The 25,455-nt window shown below is 41.4% G+C and overlaps 3 protein-coding genes across 6 annotated transcripts in view; 2 read left to right on the forward strand and 1 right to left on the reverse strand.

Moving 5' to 3' along the window:
* Window positions 1–9: 9 nt before the first annotated feature.
* On the reverse strand, window positions 10–5,237 carry pqbp1 (polyglutamine binding protein 1). 3 transcript variants are annotated; one of them, XM_079239780.1, is made up of 8 exons: window positions 5,146–5,209; window positions 4,555–4,614; window positions 3,672–3,739; window positions 3,455–3,566; window positions 3,102–3,210; window positions 2,668–2,907; window positions 2,533–2,593; window positions 10–344 (listed from the first exon to the last, which is right to left on the reverse strand). In XM_079239780.1, the coding sequence occupies exons 2-8, from the start codon at window positions 4,560–4,562 to the stop codon at window positions 112–114; spliced, it is 831 nt and encodes a 276-aa protein (XP_079095906.1). In that variant the 5' UTR covers window positions 4,563–4,614; window positions 5,146–5,209; the 3' UTR covers window positions 10–111. The 3 variants fall into 3 exon arrangements, with proteins under 3 accessions (XP_079095906.1, XP_079095907.1, XP_079095908.1); XM_079239782.1 differs by having other exon boundaries at window positions 50–344; window positions 2,668–2,916; window positions 3,110–3,210; XM_079239781.1 differs by lacking the exon at window positions 4,555–4,614 and having other exon boundaries at window positions 5,146–5,237.
* Window positions 5,238–5,275: 38 nt separating this feature from the next.
* Window positions 5,276–11,313, forward strand: LOC306755461 (mitochondrial import inner membrane translocase subunit Tim17-B-like). 2 transcript variants are annotated; one of them, XM_079239851.1, is made up of 6 exons: window positions 5,276–5,302; window positions 8,185–8,284; window positions 8,904–8,971; window positions 9,138–9,262; window positions 9,355–9,465; window positions 11,165–11,313. In XM_079239851.1, the coding sequence occupies exons 1-6, from the start codon at window positions 5,277–5,279 to the stop codon at window positions 11,251–11,253; spliced, it is 519 nt and encodes a 172-aa protein (XP_079095977.1). In that variant the 5' UTR covers window position 5,276; the 3' UTR covers window positions 11,254–11,313. The 2 variants fall into 2 exon arrangements, with proteins under 2 accessions (XP_079095977.1, XP_079095976.1); XM_079239850.1 differs by having other exon boundaries at window positions 8,904–8,967; window positions 9,134–9,262.
* Window positions 11,314–14,929: 3,616 nt separating this feature from the next.
* Window positions 14,930–25,455, forward strand: part of LOC306754549 (voltage-dependent L-type calcium channel subunit alpha-1D-like) — a gene marked incomplete at both ends in the record, with an annotated part of 27,212 nt that continues 16,686 nt past the window's right edge. Inside the window, 14 exons of the mRNA XM_079238567.1 lie at window positions 14,930–14,948; window positions 15,951–16,140; window positions 16,333–16,438; window positions 18,152–18,291; window positions 18,394–18,539; window positions 18,622–18,774; window positions 18,857–19,053; window positions 19,129–19,232; window positions 19,344–19,486; window positions 19,576–19,644; window positions 19,728–19,791; window positions 19,884–19,910; window positions 24,893–25,053; window positions 25,163–25,388. Of these exons, the coding sequence (XP_079094693.1) occupies window positions 14,930–14,948; window positions 15,951–16,140; window positions 16,333–16,438; window positions 18,152–18,291; window positions 18,394–18,539; window positions 18,622–18,774; window positions 18,857–19,053; window positions 19,129–19,232; window positions 19,344–19,486; window positions 19,576–19,644; window positions 19,728–19,791; window positions 19,884–19,910; window positions 24,893–25,053; window positions 25,163–25,388 (1,745 nt within the window). The remainder of the gene's footprint in view (window positions 14,949–15,950; window positions 16,141–16,332; window positions 16,439–18,151; window positions 18,292–18,393; window positions 18,540–18,621; window positions 18,775–18,856; window positions 19,054–19,128; window positions 19,233–19,343; window positions 19,487–19,575; window positions 19,645–19,727; window positions 19,792–19,883; window positions 19,911–24,892; window positions 25,054–25,162; window positions 25,389–25,455) is intronic.

The raw sequence follows: 25,455 nt of genomic DNA on the forward strand, positions 1-25,455 counted from the left end.
TATGCACACTGACAGGTCTAGTTCCAACAAGAAAGTCAATCTTCAGGTATTATAAAATATATTTACAAGATGTTTGATGTGAGTATGAGGAACTGAAGCTCAGCATTGCTTTCATGACATGCACACATCTAACAGCTGCAGGATGTAAACAAAAGGTGACCGGCAACAGAGATGCGTGGAAGCCATTTTCTGCTCACTCCTTCGGCAGCTGGTTGGCTGCGTTAGCCCGAAGCACGGCGCCCGGACTGGGATACGGCCGCTGCTGGAACAGAGGTCCTGCTGCTGTGGTATCGGCACCAGTTTTTGCTTCGTTGCGTTTGGGCAGGCCACTTGACCACGAGCCTCTGTGAAGGTGAACCAACTCATTTTAGTTTAACAGCTCGGTGTGATAGATTATTCTCACAGCTGTGAGAGCAACCACAGCTTTCTGAACTTAAAACCTGGTTTACAACTACTGGACATGACTACTCGCCCTTGTCCACAACTTTGATTTGTGGGATTTTATTATTTACTTTGGCTGCCTTCATGCTAGGTTTGGAAAGCCAGCAATGCAAGATTTTAGTATCGAAAGGCCGTTGCATCAAATCCACTTTCCATATTTAAAGAAATACTTAAATTAATCCCTGACTTTTGTGTTGTTTTGCAAACTTGTACACACATTAACTAACCCACAATAAACAAAATCGTTTGTTATTAATGCAAAAATAATTTCAGACAACGGCAAACTGCATCCCTGTTGGTTAAGCTAATGGAGCTTGATATGGAAGTACTCCACATCTAATGTTCCTTAAACCCTTGAAGGGGATGCTCAGCTGGTGCAAACAGAGGACTGCAGCATTTGACTCAGAAAACTGCAGCCACCTTGTTCCCATGAGGCTCACCAGGCCATGTGACCTGGCGCCAGCTCTGCAGTGACAGCAATAGTCGAACAAAGTTTCTAACCAGCATGCATCAAGTTACACTGGAGCTGCAAAGCTTTGCATTAAATTAAGAGCCTTTAAATGTCAGCTTGGTCTTGAAGACCACTCCTTTATAACAGAAAGCCTGCAAGAGTAGAGATTAAATAGGCTTGTCATAAAAGGATAAGTACAAGCTAGGCAATTTCTTTTTTTCCTTTTTCCTAAGGATGGCTTAGTTCCATTAAGTGTCCCAGTATGACATGAGCCACACTCCGCTACATGAGGATTCTGTGTAGTTAACCTGTATGGTACACAGACTTTTTTGTTTTATTAGTTAAACCTGTCCTTATTTTAAGACTAGTCAAAATGTGGTAAAAAAAAAACTAACAAAAAAAAATTTTTTGGCTATTTCTAAGAAGAGGGATTTATGAAAACCTGCATTAAATTCATAAAATCAGAGTTTTCAGTGTGTAATACTTAACAGAAGTGCAGAGTGTTTGGTAAGATTATACAGTCCCATTTTAAAGAAAAACTGTGAAATTTAAAAAACAAATCAATAACTTGATCATTTCAGAAGCCAATTTCAGAAAACTATTTACTATTTAAAGTCAAATATGAGCTTGTATTAGGTTTAATCACAGTGTCCTAAAAAGAAGCAGCCGTATGTTGCATATAGTTAGGTTTATTGAACACTTGTAAGTAATATTAGCCAAAAAGAGTACTTTAAAGAGGCAGAGTCTCTCAGATTAGAATTAAAGTCAGGTAAGAGTCTGTTTTGGAAATGACTGCATGCTTTCTGGAGTATTCAGAAATCTGAATAAGCTCACTTTGCCATCCATAAACAATGATTGAACCTTTTTTTAAAATTGTTTTCTTCTTTAAAATATATTGAGGCGAAGTGGAACTTTTGTGGTCAAATGTATCACCATGTCAAATTCTTTTATAAATTATATAAATTCAGCTTCTTCTAAACTCCAAAGCCTACATCTGCAATGGTATAGGGGTGATGCTATTTGTGCATATGGAACTGGCAACATCTGGAAAGATGCTATCACCATCATTATCATCATGTTTTAGAGCAGCATGTGCTTCCACAATGTCTTTTCAGTGGGAAGTCTTTGCATATTTCTGCAGGACAGAATTAAATTGTAAGCTAAATCTCACAGAACAACATGTGCTTGTAATAGAAGAGTGACTAAACTGGCCTCCCTGCAGACCGAAAACATCTGCTGCATTATGAAATGTAAAATAGGACAAAGAAGACCCAGGACTGTTGATCAGCTTGTAACATACTAGTTGTGATGTGACAATATTACACTTTTAAAAGATCCAACAACTGGTCTCTTTATTTCTCAGATGTTTAAAAACTGTTTTTAAAAAGAAAATTTGAAGTTGAGCTCATTTTTTCTTTCAAGAAATAGTTAAATATCTCTTCCAACATCTGAAATGTAATTAAAGTAAAAAAGAAATACTGATTCTGTTGCCATTTACATCTTGCCTAACACTTTTTCAATTTGGGCTGTAAAACTGTAAACTTAACTGTAAAATAACTCAGAAGCCTTTTGACAAGTTAGAAAGTTAAGAAAAAAAACTAACAAACAGAAAACCAGGACAATAAATGCTACTACTGTACCTTGGAGCATCAGAATAGGCACTTGGATCCATAGGGTCCATCTCATCATCATTTTTTCTTCCTGAAAATAAACATTCAGCATTTAAATGTCTAAGAAGAAGCTTCTGTGTAGGATGAGGCTTCTGTGCATGTTACCTCTTTTGCTCTTGCCGTACGGTGCCACATCTTCTCTTCGCTGCTTTCTCCTGTCTCTGTCCCTCCCATCATCCCGATCTCGGTCTCTATCTCTGTCTCGGTCTCTGTCTCGATCCCTCTCCCTGTCCCTGTCCCTATCCCTGTCCCTGTCCCGGTCTCTCTCCCGATCTCTGTCTCGTTCCCGATCTCGTTCTCGCTCTCTGTCTTGCTTCTCAAACTGCCTCTCCACTCTTTCCTCTCCTCCATCAACTAAGGACGAAGAAAACATAATCAAGGCAATGGTTAGGAAATTAATCAGGACTGAAATCTGTGAGAAATAAGCTGCATTCCTCGATTTACTACATGATGATCAGACCCACAATAGTAAGCAGTAACGTTTAAATGAAAAGTACAAACAACTAACATATAATTACTGCATTTTAAAGACTTAAAACAACCATACCCTTTATTTTCTTGGCAGCTTTTGTTATCACTGCAGTGGGGTCATTTGGGGATAGCCAGGCAACTAGATCTGTCTCCACGTTCCAGTAATAAGGAAGACCACTGTGGGTTGAAGAAAAAGCAAACACAATGGTTTTATTTGCAGCCATAGGCTATATGGTTATAATATCCTCAGAAAATTCATTGATTCAACTCATTTGATGAGAAAATAAGACACAACAATGTATAGCAGACATTTAAACAGACGGTTGTTCCACAAAGAAAAGCCAAGCCACAAAAGCAGAGATATTTTGTTCATGTATATGAAATTCCAATGTGCAGAGTATTACGTAAGCAGTGTACATACCACGTAGCATCAAACACTTTGTACCAGTTTGGAGGAAGATTCTCTATCCTGGTGGCCTCATAATCTACATTGTTGTCGTCATAATCTTCCGCAATAATCTCTTCATCTGCCTCTGTTTAAATTGACAGAAGAAGCACAAGATATGCAAAATGTAAGACAACGGAGGGCAAAATGCTTGAAATCTCTTTTCCTCGGATGCAAAATGTTGTTCCGCTACCTTGATCCGAGGGTTTAACAATCCCTCTCTTGGCCAAGCGGGCCAGTAGTGCTGGAGGAAGAGGCATCCTGAAATTCAGAGAAGATGGATGTTTTGAAAGCAGTTCAAAATATATATATAAAAAAATAACTGCAGATACACACATGTAAACATGCACAGTTAGTAGTTTTATATTTATTTAAGGGGTAATTTCTTAATTAAGAGCAACATTTTCTTGTCAGTTTCCTAGAACATATTGTTTTCCAAATGATGCTTCTTGAATTATCATCTATAGGTTCTAGAGTCTTAATCGAGAAAGAAATTTGAAGGAGGGAGATTATGAGTTAATGTATAAATAATAAAAATAATTAGTTGTAGGTTGAAAATATGACAGACACCAGAGACGGCGCAACAGCGCCCACATTACATCAAACACGTGTAGATTTCAAAGGGATAGCATCATTAACATGCATGTCTCCTGTCTCAGCAGGTCTCCCTGGCCAGGAGTAGCAGTTCCTGTTGTCTATTGTCTTTCTGTCCTCTTCCCACCACACATCAGAGGCAGATGGCTGCCTGTCCTTGAGCCGGGTTCTGCCGGAGGTTTCCTTCCTGTTAAAAGGGAGTTTTTTCCTTCCCACAGTGTGCTTGCTCAGGATGGGAGATTGAGTTGGATCCTCCAACTCAATCTGTTGGTTTCCTTATATAGGCTATTATGAATTGGCTTTCATTATGTTTTTTTTTTTCCCCTGTCTGTGAAGGGTCTTGACGCTACATAAATAAAGTTGAATTGAGTTGAACTGAATTGATAGTTTGATTCAACAGCAAAAATGCTGGGACATTTCTTCAAGTTATCAGACTGTAAAAAGGACCAAGATGCAGGGTTTAAGTTAGAGGTCTCATTAACCTTCTCATGGCCAGGTTTTCCAATGGACATTACAGGCACCCACGGACGCCCACTCAGGGTCTATGTGGGGCAAACAGCAGTTTGGACATGAAACAAAATGTACATAAAAGCCATATAGTTACACCACAGTGTCTAGTGTATTGCTATTAGTACCATTGGCTGAGAGATGTTAGACATGTCGTTTCACAATGTATCATTCACGATTTTCAAAATGTTGCAGTGGGGAAGGGGGTCCCCTGGAGCACTTTAGGCCCAGGGGTCTGTGCTCTTTTAATCCGGCCCTGCTTAAAAGAGGCTTTTCTACCTCTGAGGTAGAAACGTCACATGGTTAAAGCATGCCATATTTTAGCTGCCAGATACCGGTTAATAACTATAAATAATAAACGTTAAACATGTTGAAACATTTACATTGTGTGCGATAGTAAATTTAGCTGAAATATAAGAAAATAACATCGCATGGCCCTCCCGCCTACGGTAGCTCTGTAGCAACAGCTGAAAAGGCAACAAGCAGACTGCTGTTTAACACAGTACACACAAGCAAGAATCTTTATTCAAAAAGCCTTTCAAAAAATCTAAATAATTAAAATTTACCCGTGTTGGCGCAGATCCTTCCTTCCTTTACACGGAGTGAATGAATGATGCCACTTTCCTAAAAATAAAAAACACAGCCTACGGCGCGCGATTATGACGTCACAGCGTTCGCTCGACGACAACAAATAAACATGGAGGAATATGCGCGTGAACCTTGGTAAGATTAGTTTTTTATTTAACTTACGCTGCAGAATTAGATCATTTAAGCCAAGACCCGGTGTCGTATTTGCAATGTTAAAATTAATCGGTTAGTGAGAGCGAACTGACTAACTTAGCGTGTTTGTGTGAGTAGCTTAGTGTGGGATCAAAGATATAAACAGCTTGTTGTCAGGATGTGCACGCGGAGAGGACAAACTTTAACAACATCCAACTCAAACATTTCATGCAATTTAACAGTGAAAGCTGAGGGTGTGCTAAGGAGAATATCAATTTTGTGTGTCCTTATAATATTCCTTTAAGGCTAATCTATATGAAACTTTCATTAGAAATGCAAACAGAAGTAAATATGGTTAAACTGAACACAACTATTTCTCCACCCTCTTTATATGACCAGGGGATATTATCTATGTTGAAATATATAGTGTTGTATACGTCTTTTAATTAAAGTTTAATCCATTCTAGACTTCATACACTGCTCAAAAAAATAAAGGGAACAATAAAGTAACACGATGTAGATCTGAATGAATGTAATATTTTTAATAAATGTTTTGTTTTATCCCATAGTTGAATGTGCTGACAACAAAATCACATAAAAATTATTAATGAAAATCAAATGTATCAACCCAAGGAGGTCTGGATTTGGAGTTGTACTCAAAATTAAAGTGGAAAAACACACTACAGGCTGATCCAACTTTGATGCAATGTCTTGAAACAAGGCAAAATGAGGCTCAGTAGTGTGTGGCCTCCCGCCTGTATAACGCCTGGGCATGCTCCTGATGAGGCACCAGATGTTCTCCTGAGGGATCTCCTCCCAGACCTGGACGAAAGCATCCGCCAACTCCAGGACAGTCTGTGGTGCAACTTGGCGTTGGTGGATGGAGCGAGACATGATGTCCCAGATGTGCTCCGTTGGATTCAGGTCTGGGGAACAGATCGGCCAGTCCATAACATCAATGCCTTCATGTTGCAGGAACTGCTGACACACTCCACCCAAATGAGGTCTAGCATTGTCTTGCATTAGGACCAACCCAGGGCCAACCGCACCATCATATGTTCTCACAAGGGGTCTGAGGATCTCGTCTCGGTACCTAATGGCAGTCAGGCTACCTCTGGCGAGCACATGGAGGGCTGTGCGGCCCTCCAAAGAAATGCCACCCCACACCATTACTGACCCACTGCCAAACGGTCATGTTGGAGGATGTTGCAGGCAGCAGAACGTTCTCCACGGCGTCTCCAGACTCTGTCACATCTGTCACGTGTGCTCAGTGTGAACCTGCTTTCATCTGTGAAGAGCACAGGGCACCAGTGGCAAATTTGCCAATCTTGGTGTTCTCTGGCAAACGCAAAACGTCCTGCACGGTGTTGGGCTGGAAGCACAACCCCCACCTGTGGACGTCAGGCCCTCATACCACCCTCATGGAGTCTGTTTCTGACTGTTTGAGCAGACACATGCACATTTGTGGCCTGCTGGAGCTCATTTTGCAGGGCTCTGGCAGTGCTCCTCCTGTTCCTCCTTGCACAAAGAAGGAGGTAGCGGTCCTGCTGCTGGGTTGTTTCCCTCCCACGGCCTCCTCCACGTCTCCTGATGTACTGGCCTGTCTCCTGGTAGCGCCTCCATGCTCTGGACACTACGCTGACAGACACAGCAAACCTTCTTGCCACAGCTGGCATTGATGTGCCATCCTGGATGAGCTTCACTACCTGAGCCACTTGTGTGGGTTGTAGATTCCGTCTCATGCTACCACTAGAGTGAAAGCACCGCCAGCATTCAAAAGTGACCAAAACATCAGCCAGAAAGCATCGGAACTGAGAAGTGGTCTGTGGTCACCACCTGCAGAACCACTCCTTTATTGGGTGTGTCTTGCCAATTGCCTATAATTTCCACCTGTTGTCTATTCCATTTGCACAACAGCATGTGGAATTGATTGTCAATCAGTGTTGCTTCCTAAGCGGACAGTTCCATTTCACAGAAGTGTGGTTGACTTGGAGTTACATTGTGTTGTTTAAGTGTTTCCTTTATTTTTTACATTTATAGTGTAGCACCTTCCATAAGTAGCAGTTTAGATTTCATTGTACAATTATGCTGTGATAATAAAGACTGTCTATCTCTCTTCTCTCTATAACATAATATTTGGTTTCAATAATGTGTGGATTGGACTTATATTTGTTGCTCTTATAATATTATATAGTTTGAATTAAATGTATGATTGCAAGTAATAAGATAGAGAATGTCTCACTGTTGCAAATTTAAGATGAAACCTGGATAAGGAAGCAGGCCTTAAAGGTGGAGTATGTAAGATTTTCAATATTTTCAAAATAAATTAACTAATAAAATAACTACAATCATAATTAGATAGTTTTTTGAACATGTAGGTTCCAGTCTGTCCATATTTGATGCGTTATTAAATTACAAGTTTAATTAATGACAAAGGCCCTTCTTAAATGTTTGCCTACTAGTAAAAAAAAAAGTGCTTTTTGTCATTTTTCATTAATTAAACTTGTAATTTAATAACGCATCAAATATGGACAGACTGGAACCTACATGTTCAAAAAACTATCTAATTATGATTGTAGTTATTTTATTGGTTAATTTATTTTGAAAATATTGAACATCTTATATACTCCACCTTTAAGCGTATAACTGGTCCATGGATGCAGCGTCTTTTCAGAATCCCTTACTATAATTATTTAGTTAACTGCTTAATTACACATTTAGCTAATTGTATAAAACAGTAATGCTGAACACAGTAATGAATTTATCCACTTTTTTTTGCTTTGAACTCATGCAGCCATTCAGGGCAGGTCTCCACTTTTTCACTGTTTCCGTCACTAACAGCATCCATATGCATCTTCATCTCCCTTCTCTATCCCTTCCTGCAGCCCCTGGAGAATAGTGGATGACTGTGGAGGAGCTTTCACAATGGGTGCAATAGGAGGGGGGGTGTTCCAGGCAATTAAGGGCTTCCGAAATGCCCCTGCTGTGAGTTCACAATATACAGTTATTTATTCATACCCTTTCATTAAAGAAGGGAAAAAAACAGCTGTCTGTAAAATAAGCTGAAATTGACTAAAGTAATAATAAATAAAAGTTTTATGAAAATCATTACATTATTTTCTAATTCTGGTTCAGTAGAAATATATAGTTTTTTAAAAAGCAAACAAATAAGATAATTTATTACATATTACATCACTCATAAACTAATATTTTGTTAAACAATCCTTAAATGTTTCCGCTGCAGTCAGGTGTTTTCTGTTCCTCTCAGTCAGACTTCTGCACCTGTTGACAGGTATTTTGTCCCTCATGTTCAACAGAAAAGTGCTCTAATTTGTCCAGGACCAATTTGTTTGTTTGTTTTTTTTTTCTTTCTTTCTTCAACTCAATCAAATAAAAAAACAGTGTCTTATATTACTAAATTGTATTTTTGCAAATTTTTAGTTATTGTTCCTTTTTTAATTCTCCAGTTATTTGAGTGACTGTTATAAATTCAGCCTTTTCTTTAATGAAAGGGGATGAATACATATGAGCAAACCTGTAAATGTTTGCTCTCTGATTTATTAAGTCTTAAAAGGCTAAATTCAACCATGTTCTAATATTTCAGGGTGTTGGACACAGACTGAAAGGAAGTGCAAATGCAGTCAGAATAAGAGCCCCACAGATTGGAGGTGAGTAGGATGTGCTTTGTTGATTTTTGTCAGGTTGTGATGCTGTATTGCTTTTGTATATTAAATTAGTTCAATGCAAGCATGTTTATTTGGATAGATGAAGCCTTATTATATAAAACAAACTTGCATCGTGTCAGACATGCTCATCAGTGTGTATAATATGCAGGCAGCTTTGCTGTATGGGGAGGACTCTTCTCCACAATCGACTGTGGTTTAGTTCGCCTGAGAGGGAAGGAGGATCCTTGGAACTCCATAACAAGTGGTGCGCTGACTGGGGCCGTCCTAGCAGCACGCAGTAAGAAGACACCTTATAGTTGTCTGAACAACACGCCGGTCTTGTGTCAGTGAAAAGAATGAATGACTGATTAAAGTCTTGTTTTTCTTCAGATGGACCATTAACCATGATGGGCTCTGCCATGATGGGAGGAATTTTGCTTGCTCTCATTGAAGGTTTTGGTATTCTGCTGACCAGATATACAGCACAGCAATTTCAGAACCGTAAGTGATATGAATGATTTTTGCTAATTATATTTGTGTCACATGAATAAATCTCTGGTAACCTGTCCAAGGTGAACCCTGCCTTAAGTCCACCTTCAGCCATATTGTACAAGATGTTTCATGAGTGACACACAATAAGTATTTTCTTCAGTCCACATTAAAGGAATAGAAACAGATTTTACTCTGCTGATATCAGAAAAAGTCAAAGCTAGTCATGGAAGAGAGCTTTAGATCTCTGACATCCCTGCTGAGACGTGTTTGACAGCTCGAACAAAAGCTTTGAAGCTCCGATGATGGTCGTTACCACGGAAATAAGTGTTTGTTTGTGAATATGTGAAGTTAGCACAACACGGACATTGTCATCATTCATTGTCCGAAATACCAAAGAAGGATCTTTAAAATCCACTTGAAGACAGTCAATGTCTTCTGACTGTCTGAAATTCTGAAATCTGTCAGCTAAACCAGCAAGGGGGACTGGTTTAGCCGGCAAAAAAGCCAGATGTTTTTGGCGGCATCTTGAGCAGGTTATAATAACCTTTGGAAATCTTTAATAATTCTCTTTACTTCAGCTTCTTCAAATTTGCTTCTATGAAAGTCATTTCACAGGAATAAAACAAAAAATCTGCTTTTAATGGGAAATTATAAGGTGAATAAACTCTTCAGGCCATCTTTGGTAGTTACGAACCTGTTTGAGTCGCATGTGCAGAATTGACTAAAAGAGCTATTTTAGTCAGTTTGGTTGTTCACTATAAACCACACCGATAGGAACGTTCAGTTCTGCAGTCAGGGTGAAGGTAGCCGCATATGCAGAGAAGTCCAGACCTCCTTTCCTCCAGGGGAATCTCGAGACAATCCCAGGACCAGCAGAGAGATTTAGTTCTTCCAGTGAAGTCTAGTGTCTTAGTTCTTCCCTGGAGCTTTCTGCCCTGGTGGGACCTGACCAGGCAAGCATCAATGAGGCATCCTAACCACCTTACCTGACTCCTCTTGGTTTAGAGGAGCAGTGGCTTTACTCTGAGATTATCACTTAACTCTAAGGGAGAAATCTGGCCGCTTTTATGCACAATCTCATCCAGCTGTTATCCACAGTTTGTGAATATATATGTGGGTAAGAATGCAGATCAACTGGTAAAAAGTTTCACCTTTCAGGTCGGCTCGTTTTTCACTACAACAGATTGATACGGAGTCTGCATCACCGTGGATACCTTAACAATCCTTCTGCCCATGTCCTGGTCCAGTTGTCAAAGAAGACCCTTACATCAGGGATCCTCAATCCTGGTCCGATGTCCTGCAGGTTTTCCAGGTGTCCCCGCAGGAACACACATTTTAATCAGGCATGCCCCAAAGGGGACACATGGAAAGTCTGCAGGATACTGGTCCTCAAGGACCAGGATCGATGGTCCCTGCTTTAGATACTTGAAACCTGCCACATGAGACAGGATCTCGATTATCATCTTTTTTTTTAAATTTATTTAGTTAGTTGGTTCATTGGTTAGTTGGTAACTCACTAACTCATCAGTGACTCCAAGACAGGTTTGGTTCTTTGTGGGTGCTGCTGAACTGACCAGTCTTTACTTGTCTCTACTAACCCCCCCCCCCTCTCTATTTTGCATATGAAATTAATAACCATGATTAATTTAAAGTTTGATAAGCCTGTTAAACGAACCTTTTCATGACCACTTTCTTCTTTTTTTGTCAGCTATTCCCTTTGCAGATGACCCCAGTCAGCTGCCTCCAAAGGACGGAGGTCAGCAGGAGCAGCAGGGACCAAAAGGGCTGTTTCAGTAGAGAGCATTAAGGACTCAGACCAGCTGCGGGCACAGTGAGTCAAACCAGTGCAGAATGGGAATGCCGACTCCACAGTCAGGGCGATCAGCTGGACATACTGGTTCCTTACAGTGGTGACAAGTGTCGCACTTTTTTTCTCGCACCTCAGGAACAAAATTATTACTATTTATGAATGTGAGCAAAAGTCCTGAAAAATCTCAAGTTTGCACATGATCATGCAACTCTTTGTGTATTCATGTATTTTGTGTGTGTCATTACTTAAAATATGGAGTCCTGACATGTATATGTCACATGGATATATGGTTATTTAGCATTGATAGAAATGACATCATCAAACCAGTTTGTCATTTTAAAAAAATGATCTATTTTGCTTTGCTTTCAATAATACAGGGAGAGCATCATTCTCAGGTGTGTTTGGCAAATCTGGGACTTAAGTTAGCAGTCACAAGGACTACAATCGAAGGGCTGCTAGCAAGCTGCATGGCTCACTAAATAATATGCAAAATCAGTGCAAATGGAGAAGGACATACATGGGTTTGGTGTCATCTGTAGTCATTTCTCATATAACTCTCCCCAAGAAAGAAAGCAAATGTGCATCCATTGGTTTTAACATGGACTGGAGGTCTGACTAAATGCTTTGTTTGTGTGTGTGTGTGTGTATTTAAATGTCAGAGGTGACAATCTCGCTGAGGACTGTTTTTAAATTATGTATGTGTCTGAGATGGCTCAGCAAAACCTCATTCCATTCTTTGCTTGCACTTTCTCCTCATCAGTCATTGCCTCACCAGGCGGTTTCTGCAGCTGTAAGTCTGCCAAATATGCATTGTTACTACATCATGTCTGCAATGAAGCAAAATGTGGGTTCTTCTAGAACTTATGGCTGGATGGAGGTGGTTTGATTAGCCAGGTACTGAGCATCACTTTTCACTTAAATGGCTTCTGTACCCAAAGTCCACTGTTTACGGACGATGAAGTTTGTCTAGAAATAGTGTTTATTTTATCAGAATATATTTATTGTACAAAATGAATAAAGTTCTAAGATGTAATTTAATAACTGAATTTGTCTCTTTTATTTCAGAAAGTTTAAAGTTGTGATTTTCTGGTTTAGGACTGATGTCACAGTTGATGCCAAAGTTATTCAGACGGCTGCCAAATCTTCATTACAGCACAGTGACGGTGCATTAAACGGGGTTATTTAAGGTGGAAAGATTATAAATACTTTTTTTTTTTTTTTTTTTTTTACCTTAACAGTGCTTTTCAACCTTTTCTGATCTTTCAGTATTTTCTAACGAGAATTATTTATAACCACTCTGAGTATTTAGTGGTGAAGTTTTCATTTGCATCACAGTGCTTAAAAGTTCATTTTATTTATGGCAGTAATAATAATAACAATGACAACATGGGCTGCATGGAAACGTAGTGGTTAACACTGTGGCCTCACAGCAAGAAAGTTGCTGGTTTGAACCTCAGCGGGGGGGTTGGGGCTCAAATGGTGGCGTTTCTGTGTTGAGATTGCTTGTTCTCCCCGTGTATGTGTGGGTTTTCTCTGGGTACGCTGGCTGCCTTACACAATGACACACTCCAGTTTCCCCCACAGCTTAACTGGAACAAGCGGTTAAGAAAATGTATGGAATATAAATAATACTTTATTGGTAAAATTAGACATTTAAAGACTATTTACAATAAAAAAAAAGAAGGAAAAGCCAGTCTTACAGGAGTTCTGAGGAGCAACTTGTCGCCTTGTGCAGATGGAGAATTGGATCGAAGTCCAGATTTGATGCAATCAACTGGTTTTCCTTAACTGGCTTATTTATGATGAATTGGTTTAAATTGATGTGTGTGAAAAGGTTCCCTGAGATGATGGTTTGTTGTTTCTGATGGGTTGTGGGAGCAGGTTATGGGGGTCACCAGGTCTCCCAAAGTCCGATGCTTGGTACGCGTGATGGGAGTGAGGAGGTTTTTGTTGGCAGAACGAAGGCAGCAGGTAGGACGGTGTTGTTGAAGGTCAGAGAGGGTAGGGAGGGGCCAGGTTATGGAAGCACTGGTAGGTGAGGAGGAGCAGGAGCTTGTATTGAATGCAGTATTGAAGAGGGAGCCAGTGGAGCTGTTGTAGGATGGGGGTGACATGATATCTGGAGGAGGTGCTTGTGAGAAGGCGGACAGCGGAGTTCTGGATGTTTTGCAGTTTTTGAACAGGAGTGGAGATAAGTCCATGTAGAAAACTGTTCCAGTCGAGTCTGGAAGTAAGGAGTATGTCTTTGCAATCACTTATCAGTCCTCAGTCACCGCCTCACTTTCCTTAGTCTGAGCCAAAGTCCTCACATTGCTCTCTGTTAACTTATTCTGGCTGCATATTTCAGATGTTCATCACATTTGAAGAACCAGCTGCTGGAGGCAAAGATTTCCTTCAAGCTGCAAGATGTTTTTCTCCAGAATATTTTCTCTTTTTTTATTATTTCTTTTGTCATGAGGCTGCTAACTTTGAAGTTTCTTCTTGTATTGACTGAAAAAGAAAAAAAAAAAAGCAGGGGTGGTTTTATCAGCTTTTTCTTCTTTATACCAAACAAAACTAACATCCCCGTGGTAACATCTCCATCTAGTCCGATCACAAAATCGATCATGAAAGGCTTGCTCCTTTTCCAGTCAAGTTTTTGCTGTAGTTAAGCTCTATTTTTGTCCATGGAAGATTGTTGCCTTGTTGATCCTTAAAAATAAAGATTCTGTTGGAAAACATCAGACTGTCTGCAGGAAAAGCTCTCCTTGGATGACAGCAGAACCCCCAAAACAATACATGGATCACAGCCAAACAAGTTTAGAAATAAAAAAACGAATTAAACATTTTCAAGAGGTTCAGAATAGTGCAGGGTAGAAAATACCAGATTGATATGATGAGAATATTTAATAAATTCAAAGATCATCACATATCACTGCCACAAAAACCTGATGTAGACATGCAGAGCTTGTCATTAGTTGTAAAGCACAATCTGGCATTTAGGTTATTATTTTAGTCCCAGTGTAACCAGCAGTGGATACAGCCCAGTATGCGTATGTCCGGTGCGCGTGCGCCCCCCGGTGTCGCACTGCGTTAAACTTCCTGCTTCTGTCCAAGGTCCTGGAATAGTTTCCAAACTTTGCAGCTGTTTTCCTGCATCGCCTCTGACTTCCTCAATAGTTTCCCCCTTTCTAGACTATGATATTAGCGCTGAATGAGGGGGGAGGCCGACAGTTTCTCCTCCTCCACCTGAAAGATTTCCTCTTGTCATCCTTTTAACCGGCTCAGCTGCTTTAATCCTGACGCCTGACCGCCGCGGATGCGGGCGCGCGTTTGTTATAATAAACTCTTCCCCGTTATGTTCCAGCGTGGATAGAAAGCAATTTCAGATCTGTCCTGCTCAGGGGGAGAACATAGCCTTCCAGAAAGCGGATTTAATTGGATTTCCACGCGGTGAGGAGGATGGCCTGAAGCCTCTCAGCCGCACCGGCGCGCTGCGTGTGGACGTGGAATGACCGGCTGCACATGGACTGTTTTTTTTATTTTATTTTACATCCTATACTAAAGAAGTTCTCCTTTTTGGGGGGAGCTTAGTTTAAGTCTGTGATCCTTTACGCATCACAGATTGTCTGAGGAGTTGATGGTGCGATTTCTCAGCTGACTTGGTGGTTCCAAACTGCGGAAATGGACGCTGCAAAGAAAGGTAAGTCTCCCAGCTTCTGCTGGCACATTAGTGCAGGAATTATTATATTTATATTATATATGTCCTTACAGGAAAATGCGTTAGTAGTTTTAACACCATTGTCACTTTAAAATTAGCCAACTGAATGTTTACCAGGTATAAAAAGCTCCAGTCAGAATCAAAACATTATTTTATAGGATAGACTGTCTTTCTCAGCTGGTTTTTTTTTTTTTTTTTTTTTTGTCCATTCAAGGTTAAAATGATTGAAGTGCCTTCAGGTGTGTGTTTGTGCATGGCCATGTCAACAGGTGTTCATGGGCCTACTTTGGGATAGTGCTAGGCTAAGTGCCATGCTGCTCCTAATAAAGAACTAGGTCACATCTGGTCCTTATAATATGAGCCCTCCAGGACAGAATACCTGCCTGTTGCAAGCAAATCCTTTCTTAATTGTGTTGGATAATATGATGTGCACTGATACAAGCAGAAGGCTTCAACTTCATGTAATGCACATCTGAAACAACCCAAAACATGCAGCACAGCTGTGAAAAGTTAGACATTCAAGGCATCCACGTTCCACCTTAATCCAGACAAAACAAACACTTTAACAAGAAACTGTTTCAACATTAACTTTAACTTTCACACGAACAAAAAGGCCAGAGAAAAATGTTTCTCTGTGTTATACTTTATGTTTTGGACAAAAATAAACAGAATAAATGTCTTTTAGTAAATGGTTGAGATGTTAAAAAGAAGTTAATAACAATGTAACAACAGGGTTGACATTTAAAACAGTGGTGGTATAACAAATACTTTGTTTGGGTTTTACATACCTAAACCAACAGATAAAGATGCTCAGGCAGGTTTATTTCCACAACTTTTTAAAAGAAATGAATCAAAGTCCCTGCAGATTGACCTCTACCAGATAGTAGAGCAAGACCCTAAAGGGTTAACAAGTCACAAACTGCTCATGTGTTCGATTTTATACGGGAAAATGATTGCATGTGTTGTCTTTTTTATTTTTGACAGATGCGGTTGCCGGGGGCGATGCAGGCAAGTCAGACACCCTGGGTTCGACTGGCTCAGCCAGGAAAAGAGGAGGGGGGGCCAAGAAGGCGATACAGGCAAACAAGTCTGCCCTCAGGGCCCCCCGAGCCCTGTGCTGCCTCACTCTGAGCAACCCAATCCGCATGGCAGCACTGGCTCTGGTGGAGTGGAAATATCCTTTTTTTTTCTCCTCCAGTCAGTCGCATGTGTTGCAACATGCAGAGTGGGATGTTTATGTTGATGTTGATTCTGCAAAAACTGCAAATATGTGGCATGTAAATAAGTAACTGATGGTACGAAAATTTATCCAAGCAGTGGTGTGACTCTTCCTCTGGTCTGTTGGAGCCTTAACCAACATCTCCACGCCTTTTGATATTTTTATTCTGCTTGCCATTTTTGCCAACTGTGTTGCCATGGGCGTCACAAAGCCGTACCCAGATGATGACTCCAACGCCACCAATCACCAACTTGTGAGTTTCACACAGAAGGTTCTGTCTTCATCAGCACATTTTGGGCATTTTGAAAGTAACAAAGTGATACATGATACTTCCAGCTTGAAGTTATAGAAGAAAAAACTTGGTTCAAACAATTATTTAAGGGCATTAGCATGAAATTTAGCAAGAATGAAGCGTTATAAGCTGACAAGTGGGAACTGTACACGTTTTGTTGGCCTTAAAATGATACAGCACCTTTAATGCAGAAAACTGAGTATAAAACCCAACAAGTCATGATGCAGGCAGAATACAAAATAAATGAGACACTGAAAACATAAAGACCTGATCAGTTCCTGCATTTCTTCATTTGTGCGATGGATTTATGCGTTCTTATGCACACTTAGCTTCAGCATCATACAGTCGGTGTAGACGGCTTGTAAGAAGGAGAGTTTGCAGAAAGATGAAACCAGAAGCAGCAGGATAAAAACGCGTTTGCTTTGATCACACTGCTTTATTTATTTAGTGTCTGAATGAGCGCTTTGTCTTTGAGAGCATAAGAAGCTGAATGCTTGAGACGCTGTCGTCACGTGAAGGACGGCTGAGCCTCTTCTGCGTATTCTGTACATGCCGTTTGTTTCTAGCGCTTCACACACACACTAAGAACTGCTTATCCTGAGTGAGACACCGCCAAACTAAATTCTTCTAAAAGTGTTCAAAACTGGGATTTTACTGGTATGTGAGAAGGAATATGATGAGTGTTTGGGGTGTTTTGCAGAGTCCAGGAACAATGAGTGAGATGTGGTGATCTTGTGCTTGGTAATGGTGTTAGAGGAGAAAGGTTGTGCTGTGACCTCGGCTGAGTGAGCCTGTCAGGGATCATGACTTACTTAAACACCCACCATCTGCCTCTTCTCTCCGCGCCTCTCCGAGCTTATCCTTGTTCAACTTTTTCCTGATCGTTTATGTCGTTAAATGACTTATCAATTAAAAGGAAGTCAAATCATTTAAAAAAACGAACCAATCTAAATAATATAATGATCATTTGTTTGTAGAAGTCACATTGTGAATTTAAATTGTCTGAAACACTCCTTCAGCCTGTGTAAAGTAAAGATTATTAAATATCTGAGACTGACTCTAAGGGAAAGTTGTCTTCAGGCTAGCAAGCTCTCTCTCTGACACACACACACACACACACGCTCACACACATGCATGCGAGTAGTCTTGCAGCAGGATGGATGTTAACAGATCCCTTTATTGGATTTCACTGAAGAGGTAAGCTGACAGTCTGTTGCAGGGACTTCATATCTCTTCGCATCATTACTTTGATCAGGTTATGACAAACGTTATTAAAATGCAGACAATCAGTCATCTTGTATTAAACCACATCATTGCTGGATTAATGCATCAGTCTGAAGGAAAAGTCAAAGTGACGGTGATTAGTGGGATTAAGCTGAAGGTTACAGAAACAGGATCTGGTGGCAGACTTATACGCGTTAGGCAGTAGGTTAAGAGGTTAGACACCGCTGCCCTTAACTCTTAATGATTATGCTAACGACCTTTTGTAAAAGTCAGATGCTGTGTTTGATAAATAGCAATAATACTTTTTAAATGTCAGCGTTATACTTTTAACAGCAGCCTGACATTTTCTTTAGTTTTCTTCTTCTTTTGTATTTATTTATTCATCTTTTCAGATTAACTCGCTGACCGGAGAAAAGATTATTCCAACGTCAACTTTTCTTTTGTTTGCAGGAACAAGTCGAATACGTCTTCCTCGTCATCTTCACCATCGAGACCTTCACAAAGATCCTCGCCTACGGTTTAGTCATGCACCCCAGCGCCTACATACGCAGCGGATGGAACTTGCTCGACTTCATTATCGTCATCGTCGGGTATTTTAGTCATTCACAAAGTCCCAGTTTTCCTCTACTAATGTTCCGTCATTGATTAAAAAAAAAAAGAAGAGGAGCAAAAGCCATTTCCTGTCTGCGCAGGTTGTTCAGTGTGATGGCGGAGGGCATGACGGATCATAAGCCAGGAGAGGCCCATCACGCCGCGGGGAAACCTGGAGGTCTGGATGTGAAAGCTCTCCGAGCTTTCAGGGTGCTGCGGCCTCTTCGACTCGTATCTGGAGTGCCAAGTGCGAGTTTCCCCCGTTTTTCTTCTTCTCCACCCCACATTACCTGCAGATAGGTGTGAAAAGTGTGTGTTTGTCCTCTCAGGTCTGCAGATTGTGTTGAACTCCATCATGAAGGCCATGGTCCCCCTTCTCCACATCGGTATGCTCGTCATGTTCGTCATCATAATCTACGCCATCATCGGCTTGGAGCTTTTCATCGGCAGGATGCACAAGACGTGTTACGACATGAGCACAGGTCTCTGCTCACTTCTCAGCGCTTTGCATCACCTCTTAGCAGTCGTGTGTTGCTTCAGTGGGTCCTCTGCTTCTGGCTGCAGGTCTGATAGTGGAGGACGATCCATCACCTTGTGCGTTTGCTGGAAACGGGCGTTTTTGTGTCACCAATGGGACCGAGTGTAGGGGAAAGTGGGAGGGACCCAACGGTGGGATCACGAACTTTGACAACATCTTCTTCGCCATGCTGACAGTTTTTCAGTGCATCACTATGGAGGGTTGGACAGATGTGCTCTACTGGGTACAAATTCTCCAACATTTCAGTTTCTGTGTTTTGCTCTGCTTTCTGATATTTACTGTCTGACTTCCTGCGTAGATGAACGACGCCATCGGCTACGAAATCCCATGGATTTACTTTGTGTCTTTGGTCATTTTTGGATCATTTTTCATCATCAATCTCGTATTGGGTGTGTTGAGCGGGTGGGTAGTTGCGTCACCTCCTTTCATACTGGGTCATAAAATCCAATGAAGCTCTTAAAATTGATTCTTAACACACAAGTTGAAGTGTTTTGCATGTGTTTATGTGCACAGAGAGTTCTCTAAAGAAAGAGAGAAAGCTGTGGCACGCGGTGAGCTGCAGAAGGCGCAGGAGAGCAAGCAGATGGAGGAGGACATGATCGGCTACATGGACTGGCTCATCGAAGCCGAAGACGTGGACGAAGAAGGAAACAAACGTGAGTCAGATGCATCTTCACGCTGATATTCTGCCTGCAGTCTCGCATCCAAACATTTATGAATACTGTGCCTCTGCACATCTTTGAAGGTGCTGCAATCGCAAAGAAAAAGATGATGAAAAAGTTCGGCTGGTACAAGCACAGCGAGGATGGGGGAGGTATGTCCGCTGTCAGAGTCACTGCTGCGGTTTTTATTTTGTTTATGACGTCTTACAACTGGTTCATGTGTATGTGTGTTCAGAGTCCGACTCAGACGACGATATCGCGTACCTGGATGATGACAGTGGCTTCTGTGCTTCTCTCATGTAAGGCAGCAGACAACCTTGTGGTTAGTCACTATCACTTTGCAAAGAAGAGTTTGCGTAACTTTATGAACATCTTTCTTTGTTTCTTTCAGGGCAAAGATGATGGCCAACAGCTTCTGGTGAGATTTGTGACTCAACACAATTCTTTTTATATGTTAAAACATGAAATAGAGCAACTTTTTAAGGAACTGATTTGTTAGCTGTATGATCCGCAACATTTGATTTTTTTCTCACAAAAATAGAAAAACCTGGAGAATAATTGCAATTGAACTGAATTTAGTTTTGTTTAATTTCATTTAGTTTCATTTTAAATTAAGTTTTTAAGAATTTGATGAAGGTGCTGGAGTGAAAAGAGTCGATTTTCCTTCTTCCTGATTGAAAGTGTGACTTACACAGAGAATAACAGTATCGAAGCAATAAGTCTGATTTTAGTCAAACAACCAGTCATTTTTTATGAAAAAATAATTTAAAAATTAGTTTTGGCTCATCAATGTAGAAGATGAAAAGATAAGTTTGGAATATGTGCAATAAAAAATGGACAAAAAAAGAAACGTTTAAACACAATTACAACACTTTAAATCCAAATGGGATTTTATTGTCTGGAAAGTTTTCACCTACAAGGAATTTGTCTTGAGGTGGAGCACAAACAAGAAAACAGAAGAAGAACGCAAAATCAGAGCGAACATAAACAGTAAACATAAAAAAGTTCTGATTAAACATGTGTTACGTCCCCTGGGAGGGGCGCAACCTGACGACCACACGACTGCTTTGGGCACCGCTTCAGCAGATTCTCGTGAGCAGTAAAGTTTCATCATGTTAATGTGACAAATCCTACTTTTTCGTCTGCGGTCAGGAGTTTGAATCACATAGTTGGTCTCACTGAGGTTCTTCTCAACAATGTACGGACCAGAAAATTTTGTTGACAGAGCAGAGCCGAGGACAGGTAAAAGGACTAAAACGTTGTCACCTGCCTGAAATGATCGGGCAACTGCTTTTTTATCGTAGCATTTCTTCATTTTTAGCTTGGAAGAGGCCAGAGCATGTTTTGCCAGAGAACAAGCTTTTTGAAGTCGTTCTCTCATTTTAACAACATACTCAGGAATGTTTGTCACAGTCTTCTCCGGTACAAATAGCTGCTCTTTAAGAATCTTCAATGGACCCCTAACATCATGTCCAAAAACAAGTTCTGCTGGACTAAAGCCGAGTGATTCTTGAACTGCCTCACATGCAGCAAACAGTAAGAATGGAAGACTGTCATCCCAGTCCTTCTCAGAGGACTGACAGTGCTTGCACAACATGGATTTCAAGGTCTGATGAAATCTCTCTAAAGCCCCTTGGCTCTCAGGATGGTAAGAACTGGAAGTAACATGATTAACGCCTAGTGTTTTAAGAACTTGAGCAAAGATTTTTGATGTAAAATTTGTCCCTTGGTCTGTTTGGATAACTTTTGGAATACCAAATGTTGAAAAAAACTTTACCAGAGCCTTGGTGATGACAGGTGCTGTTATTTTCCTTAGTGGGACAGCTTCTGGAAACCTAGTAGAAACACACATGATAGTCAATAAGAACTGATTGCCCGATCTGGTTTTAGGCAATGGTCCCACACAGTCAGCAATCACCCTCTCAAACGGTTCATCCATTACTGGTATGAGAGAGAGAGGAGCCAGAGGAATTGCTTGATTTGGTTTGCCTGCTACCTGGCAGACATGGCAAGTGCGGCAATAAGCAACATCTGATTTGAGACCTGGCCAGAAGAAATGTTTGAGGATTCTATCATACATTTTTGTGATCCCCATGTGTCCTGACCAAGGATGGTCATGAGCCAACGTAAGCACCTGAGAACGGAAAACTTTGGGCACAACAACCTGATAAACGGCAGCCCACTCATCCTTTGGGTCCCCACCAGCCCAGCGTCGCATCAACAAACCATCATCAAGGATATAAGCCACTCTCTGTTCTTTAGCTTCAGCCCGAGAAAGAACAGAGGCATAGCATTTTGAAAGAGATGCATCCTTGTTTTGTGCTTCAAGAAACTCTCCTCTCGAAGCTGGGAGGTTAACAATCCCTGAACTAGGAGATACAGTTACTTTCTCAGACTTTACCTCAGGCTGGCTGTCAGGCCTGTCTGTTTCGGGATCATGTGCGACCAGAAATGAGTCAGACAGATCAAGACCATATTTCTTGGTCTGAGCTCTTGTAACCACGCAAGCCGGAAAAATCACAGGAAAGGTCTGTGGTCTTTCAGACTCTGAGCTCAAGATGGGTTTGTCCAACACCTCTGGGACAGACACAACCAGTCCACCTGCTAGATCATTACCCAAAATAAGGTCCACACCTTTAATTGGCAAGACAGGAAGAACAGCAACTTTATAAAAGCCACTAACGAGGGCTGACCGTATGTGAATACGATGCAAGGGAGCAGAAACACATTTCATCCCAATACCCTGAACTGCACTTGAGTTACAGGAAGATGTCTGGGACAATGGTAAAATACCATTCCGAATAATGGACTGCGAGCCACCTGTGTCTCTGAGTATGGTCACAAGCTGCTGACGGTTTGGATCCCCATCTAACGAGACAAATCCCTGTGAAATGAAGGGTTTAAAACAGGATTCATGTTGAATTTGCTCCAGGCCTGGCAGACTTACGCTCTCAATCAAACCCATCCCTTTTGGCTGCAGCGCAGTGGAAGAAGCCGATTTACGCCTTAAAGCAAGACAATCTGCAATGACATGGCCCCTTTTATGACAATAGAAGCACTCACGTGCCTCACGAGGGGGAGATGGAGGACCCTTGGCCTTTTCCACAGGAGAAAGTCTGGATTCTGGTCTCACAGGACATGACACATCTTATCGGAGTGAGAAGGCAGAAACACATTTTTATGAGTCAATATAAACTCATCAGCCATTATAGCTGCCTTTGACAATGAAGTCACCTTTTGTTCATTTAAAAAGACCACCATCTTTTCTGGCAATGCACTCTTAAAATCCTCCAAAAGGATTAACTGACAAAGTGATTCAAAATCACTTTTAACATCACTAGCAGAACACCATTTGTCAAAAAGAACGCTTTTCTCTCTTGCAAACTCTACAAATGTTTGGTTTCCAGACTTTCTATGGTTCCTGAACTTTTGCCTATAAGCCTCTGGCACAAGTTCATAGGCACGCAAAATGGACTCCTTGAGAGTTTTATACTGTAAACTCTCTGCAACAGAAAGAGAGGACACAACTTCCTGTGCTTTACCGACTAACTTACATTGAAGCAAGATTGACCACATATCTTTGGGCCAGTCTAGTGCCGTAGCGATCCTTTCAAAGGCACTGAAGTAAGAGTCAACCTCTGTCTCACGAAAGGTTGGCACCAAGGCAATATTTCTACTAACATCAAATCCTCTTTTCTCAGGTAACACCTGTGAGGAGTTTAGGGATGCAGAGTCTGGACTGCTTTGAACTGATGCTTTTGCTAAGTAAAGTTTCATGGCTTCCACATCAAGCTGTTTTAGTTTAATTTCTTTTTCAGCCTCTATTTCCAATCTGCGAATTTGCAGTCTGAGCTCAAATTCAGCTTTACGCTCTTTTGCCTTTTCCTCAGCCTCTAACCGGAGGCGAGCCAGACAAACCTGGAGCCTGGCATCCATGCTAGAACTATGGAGTTCAGGAGACACAGGCTCGAAACGGGGCAAAGTTCCAGGATTGGCTTTGAGCTCCAGCGAGTTTCCTGGAGTAATGGCCTGGGGAGCACCTTTGCTCTCCACCACAGGAGAATCAGGTTCTTTGGGTGAAGAAACACGGTCAGAGAAAACCCCGACATCAGGAGGCGCGTCATCTACCAGAACCTTTAATTCTAAAAGGTTTAGTAAGAGTGTCTCCTTAATTTCCCTTTTAAGGCCATGTTTGGGCACAGAAATAACAAAATGTGCTGCAATACACAACAAGTCATCTTTGCGGCATGCCTCAATCTTCTCCAAACTGGGATGGTCAAGAAATTCCTGTAAGACAAAAACCATTGTTGAAAATATTCAGATGACCGATTCATCAGTAATATGACCCGTCCACTCCATGGTTGTCAACAGCTCCACGGAAAAGGTATCCCGGACGAGTCCCCACTTGTTACGTCCCCTGGGAGGGGCGCAACCTGACGACCACAGAGGGAGACAGGACAAGTATAGAGGGTTGACACGTTTATTTACAAGTTTTGGATATGGCAGGATTATGGAACCTGTGGGAGAGGATGGGACATTTAGGCTGTGCCAAAATCAAAGAAAACAATAAAACAAAATGAGGCCTAACTCAGACTGTATCTGTGAACCAAATGAAAACCAAATAAACTCCTATCTAACTGATCTAATAACCAGCTTGACCAAAACGTTTACAAGGGGTGGCAACAGCCTCTAGCCCTAGTGTGTCTATACAATGTTTTCTACATGTGGAAAATGTAAAGGGCGCCCAAACTTACCTGGTCCTCATGCCTCCCCACGTACCTGTTCCACCATGCCATTAACAAACACAAGCCAAAACAAAGAAGAAGCTTGATGGCCTCCAGGTGCTGCTCGTTTAAAGGGTGCCTTTAGTGCTGATTGGAGCATCTGAATTTGAACCAGCCAATTCATTCTACATGTTTTTAACGCTTTACTTCTTTTTTCAGCACTTTGCTGCAGCTGAAGTTGTGTTAAAGTGCTTTATAAATAAAGTTGAGTTGAGTATTTCACAAACACGTCTGTTAAGGGGTTATGATTCTCATGGGGGTGCTAGAGGCACACAGTAACATCCTCCATTTGTTGCAGCTCCTCTGGCTCAGATGGAAGAAGCGTGAAGGAGGAACCATGATGGGATAAACTAATTATTTTGTGTATTAGGATCATTGATTAGAAGGACTTAACAGTGTTCTGTGCAGAGAGAATCTGGTGCCTTAGAGGGAGGAGAAAGTTTGCAAGTGGAGCATTTTAAAGCTGCTGATTGGCTTAAAGTTAGCAGCTACTTGTTGGTCAAACTTCCTAAAAAAAAAAAAAAAAAAAAAAACAACAACCAGAGAAGCCAAGCAACTTAAAATGAATGAAATCTGAAATGGAGCGCACATTTTCAGACGTGCTTTGTTTTTTCAGCGACCAGCTGTGCCAGCTCAATCATACTTTAAGAAAGAACTGCCGCATTGCAGTCAAGACCACGAACTTCTACTGGCTGGTGCTGCTGCTGGTGTTCCTCAACACCGTGGCCAGTGCCTCGGAGCATTACGGACAGCCCAAATGGCTCACGGAAATGCAAGGTGACCAATGACCTGCTTTCACCTTTCCCGACTCTTTTATTTCTGCCGTTCTAACTCCAAACATCAGCTGTTTGGAGGGAATCCCTGATTCGACTCCTCTTTCCCTCAGAGCGAGCAAACAAGATCCTGCTGCTGCTGTTCACTCTGGAGATGCTGATGAAGATGTACGCCTTCGGTCTTCAGATCTACTTCATGGCGCTGTTCAACCGCTTTGATTGCTTCGTGGTGTGCGGTGGCATTCTGGAGACACTGCTCGTAGAGATGGATGTCATCCCGCCCATCGGCATCTCTGTGCTGCGCTGCATCCGACTGCTCAGGATATTCAAGATGACTCGGTAATTTTCAGCGAGGCTCTACTTCAATCTGATTTCCTTTCCTGGTTTGTCTTCATGCACCTCTTTT

Source organism: Telmatherina bonti (assembly GCF_933228915.1).
Source record: "Telmatherina bonti genome assembly, chromosome: 4".
NCBI lineage: Eukaryota > Metazoa > Chordata > Actinopteri > Atheriniformes > Telmatherinidae > Telmatherina > Telmatherina bonti.

Bases quoted from the DNA above. Each gene is read 5' to 3' on its own strand.
- pqbp1 (XM_079239780.1), bottom strand. The intron at 3,567-3,671 runs GTAGCGGAACAA...CAATTTAAACAG, and splicing joins TGTTAAACCCTCGGATCAAG to AGGCAGATGAAGAGATTATT. The intron at 3,211-3,454 runs GTATGTACACTG...TTCAACCCACAG, and splicing joins AAAGTGTTTGATGCTACGTG to TGGTCTTCCTTATTACTGGA.
- LOC306755461 (XM_079239851.1), top strand. From the start codon at position 5,277: ATGGAGGAATATGCGCGTGAACCTTG. The intron at 9,263-9,354 runs GTAAGAAGACAC...GTTTTTCTTCAG, and splicing joins GGCCGTCCTAGCAGCACGCA to ATGGACCATTAACCATGATG. The intron at 9,466-11,164 runs GTAAGTGATATG...TTTTTTTGTCAG, and splicing joins AGCACAGCAATTTCAGAACC to CTATTCCCTTTGCAGATGAC.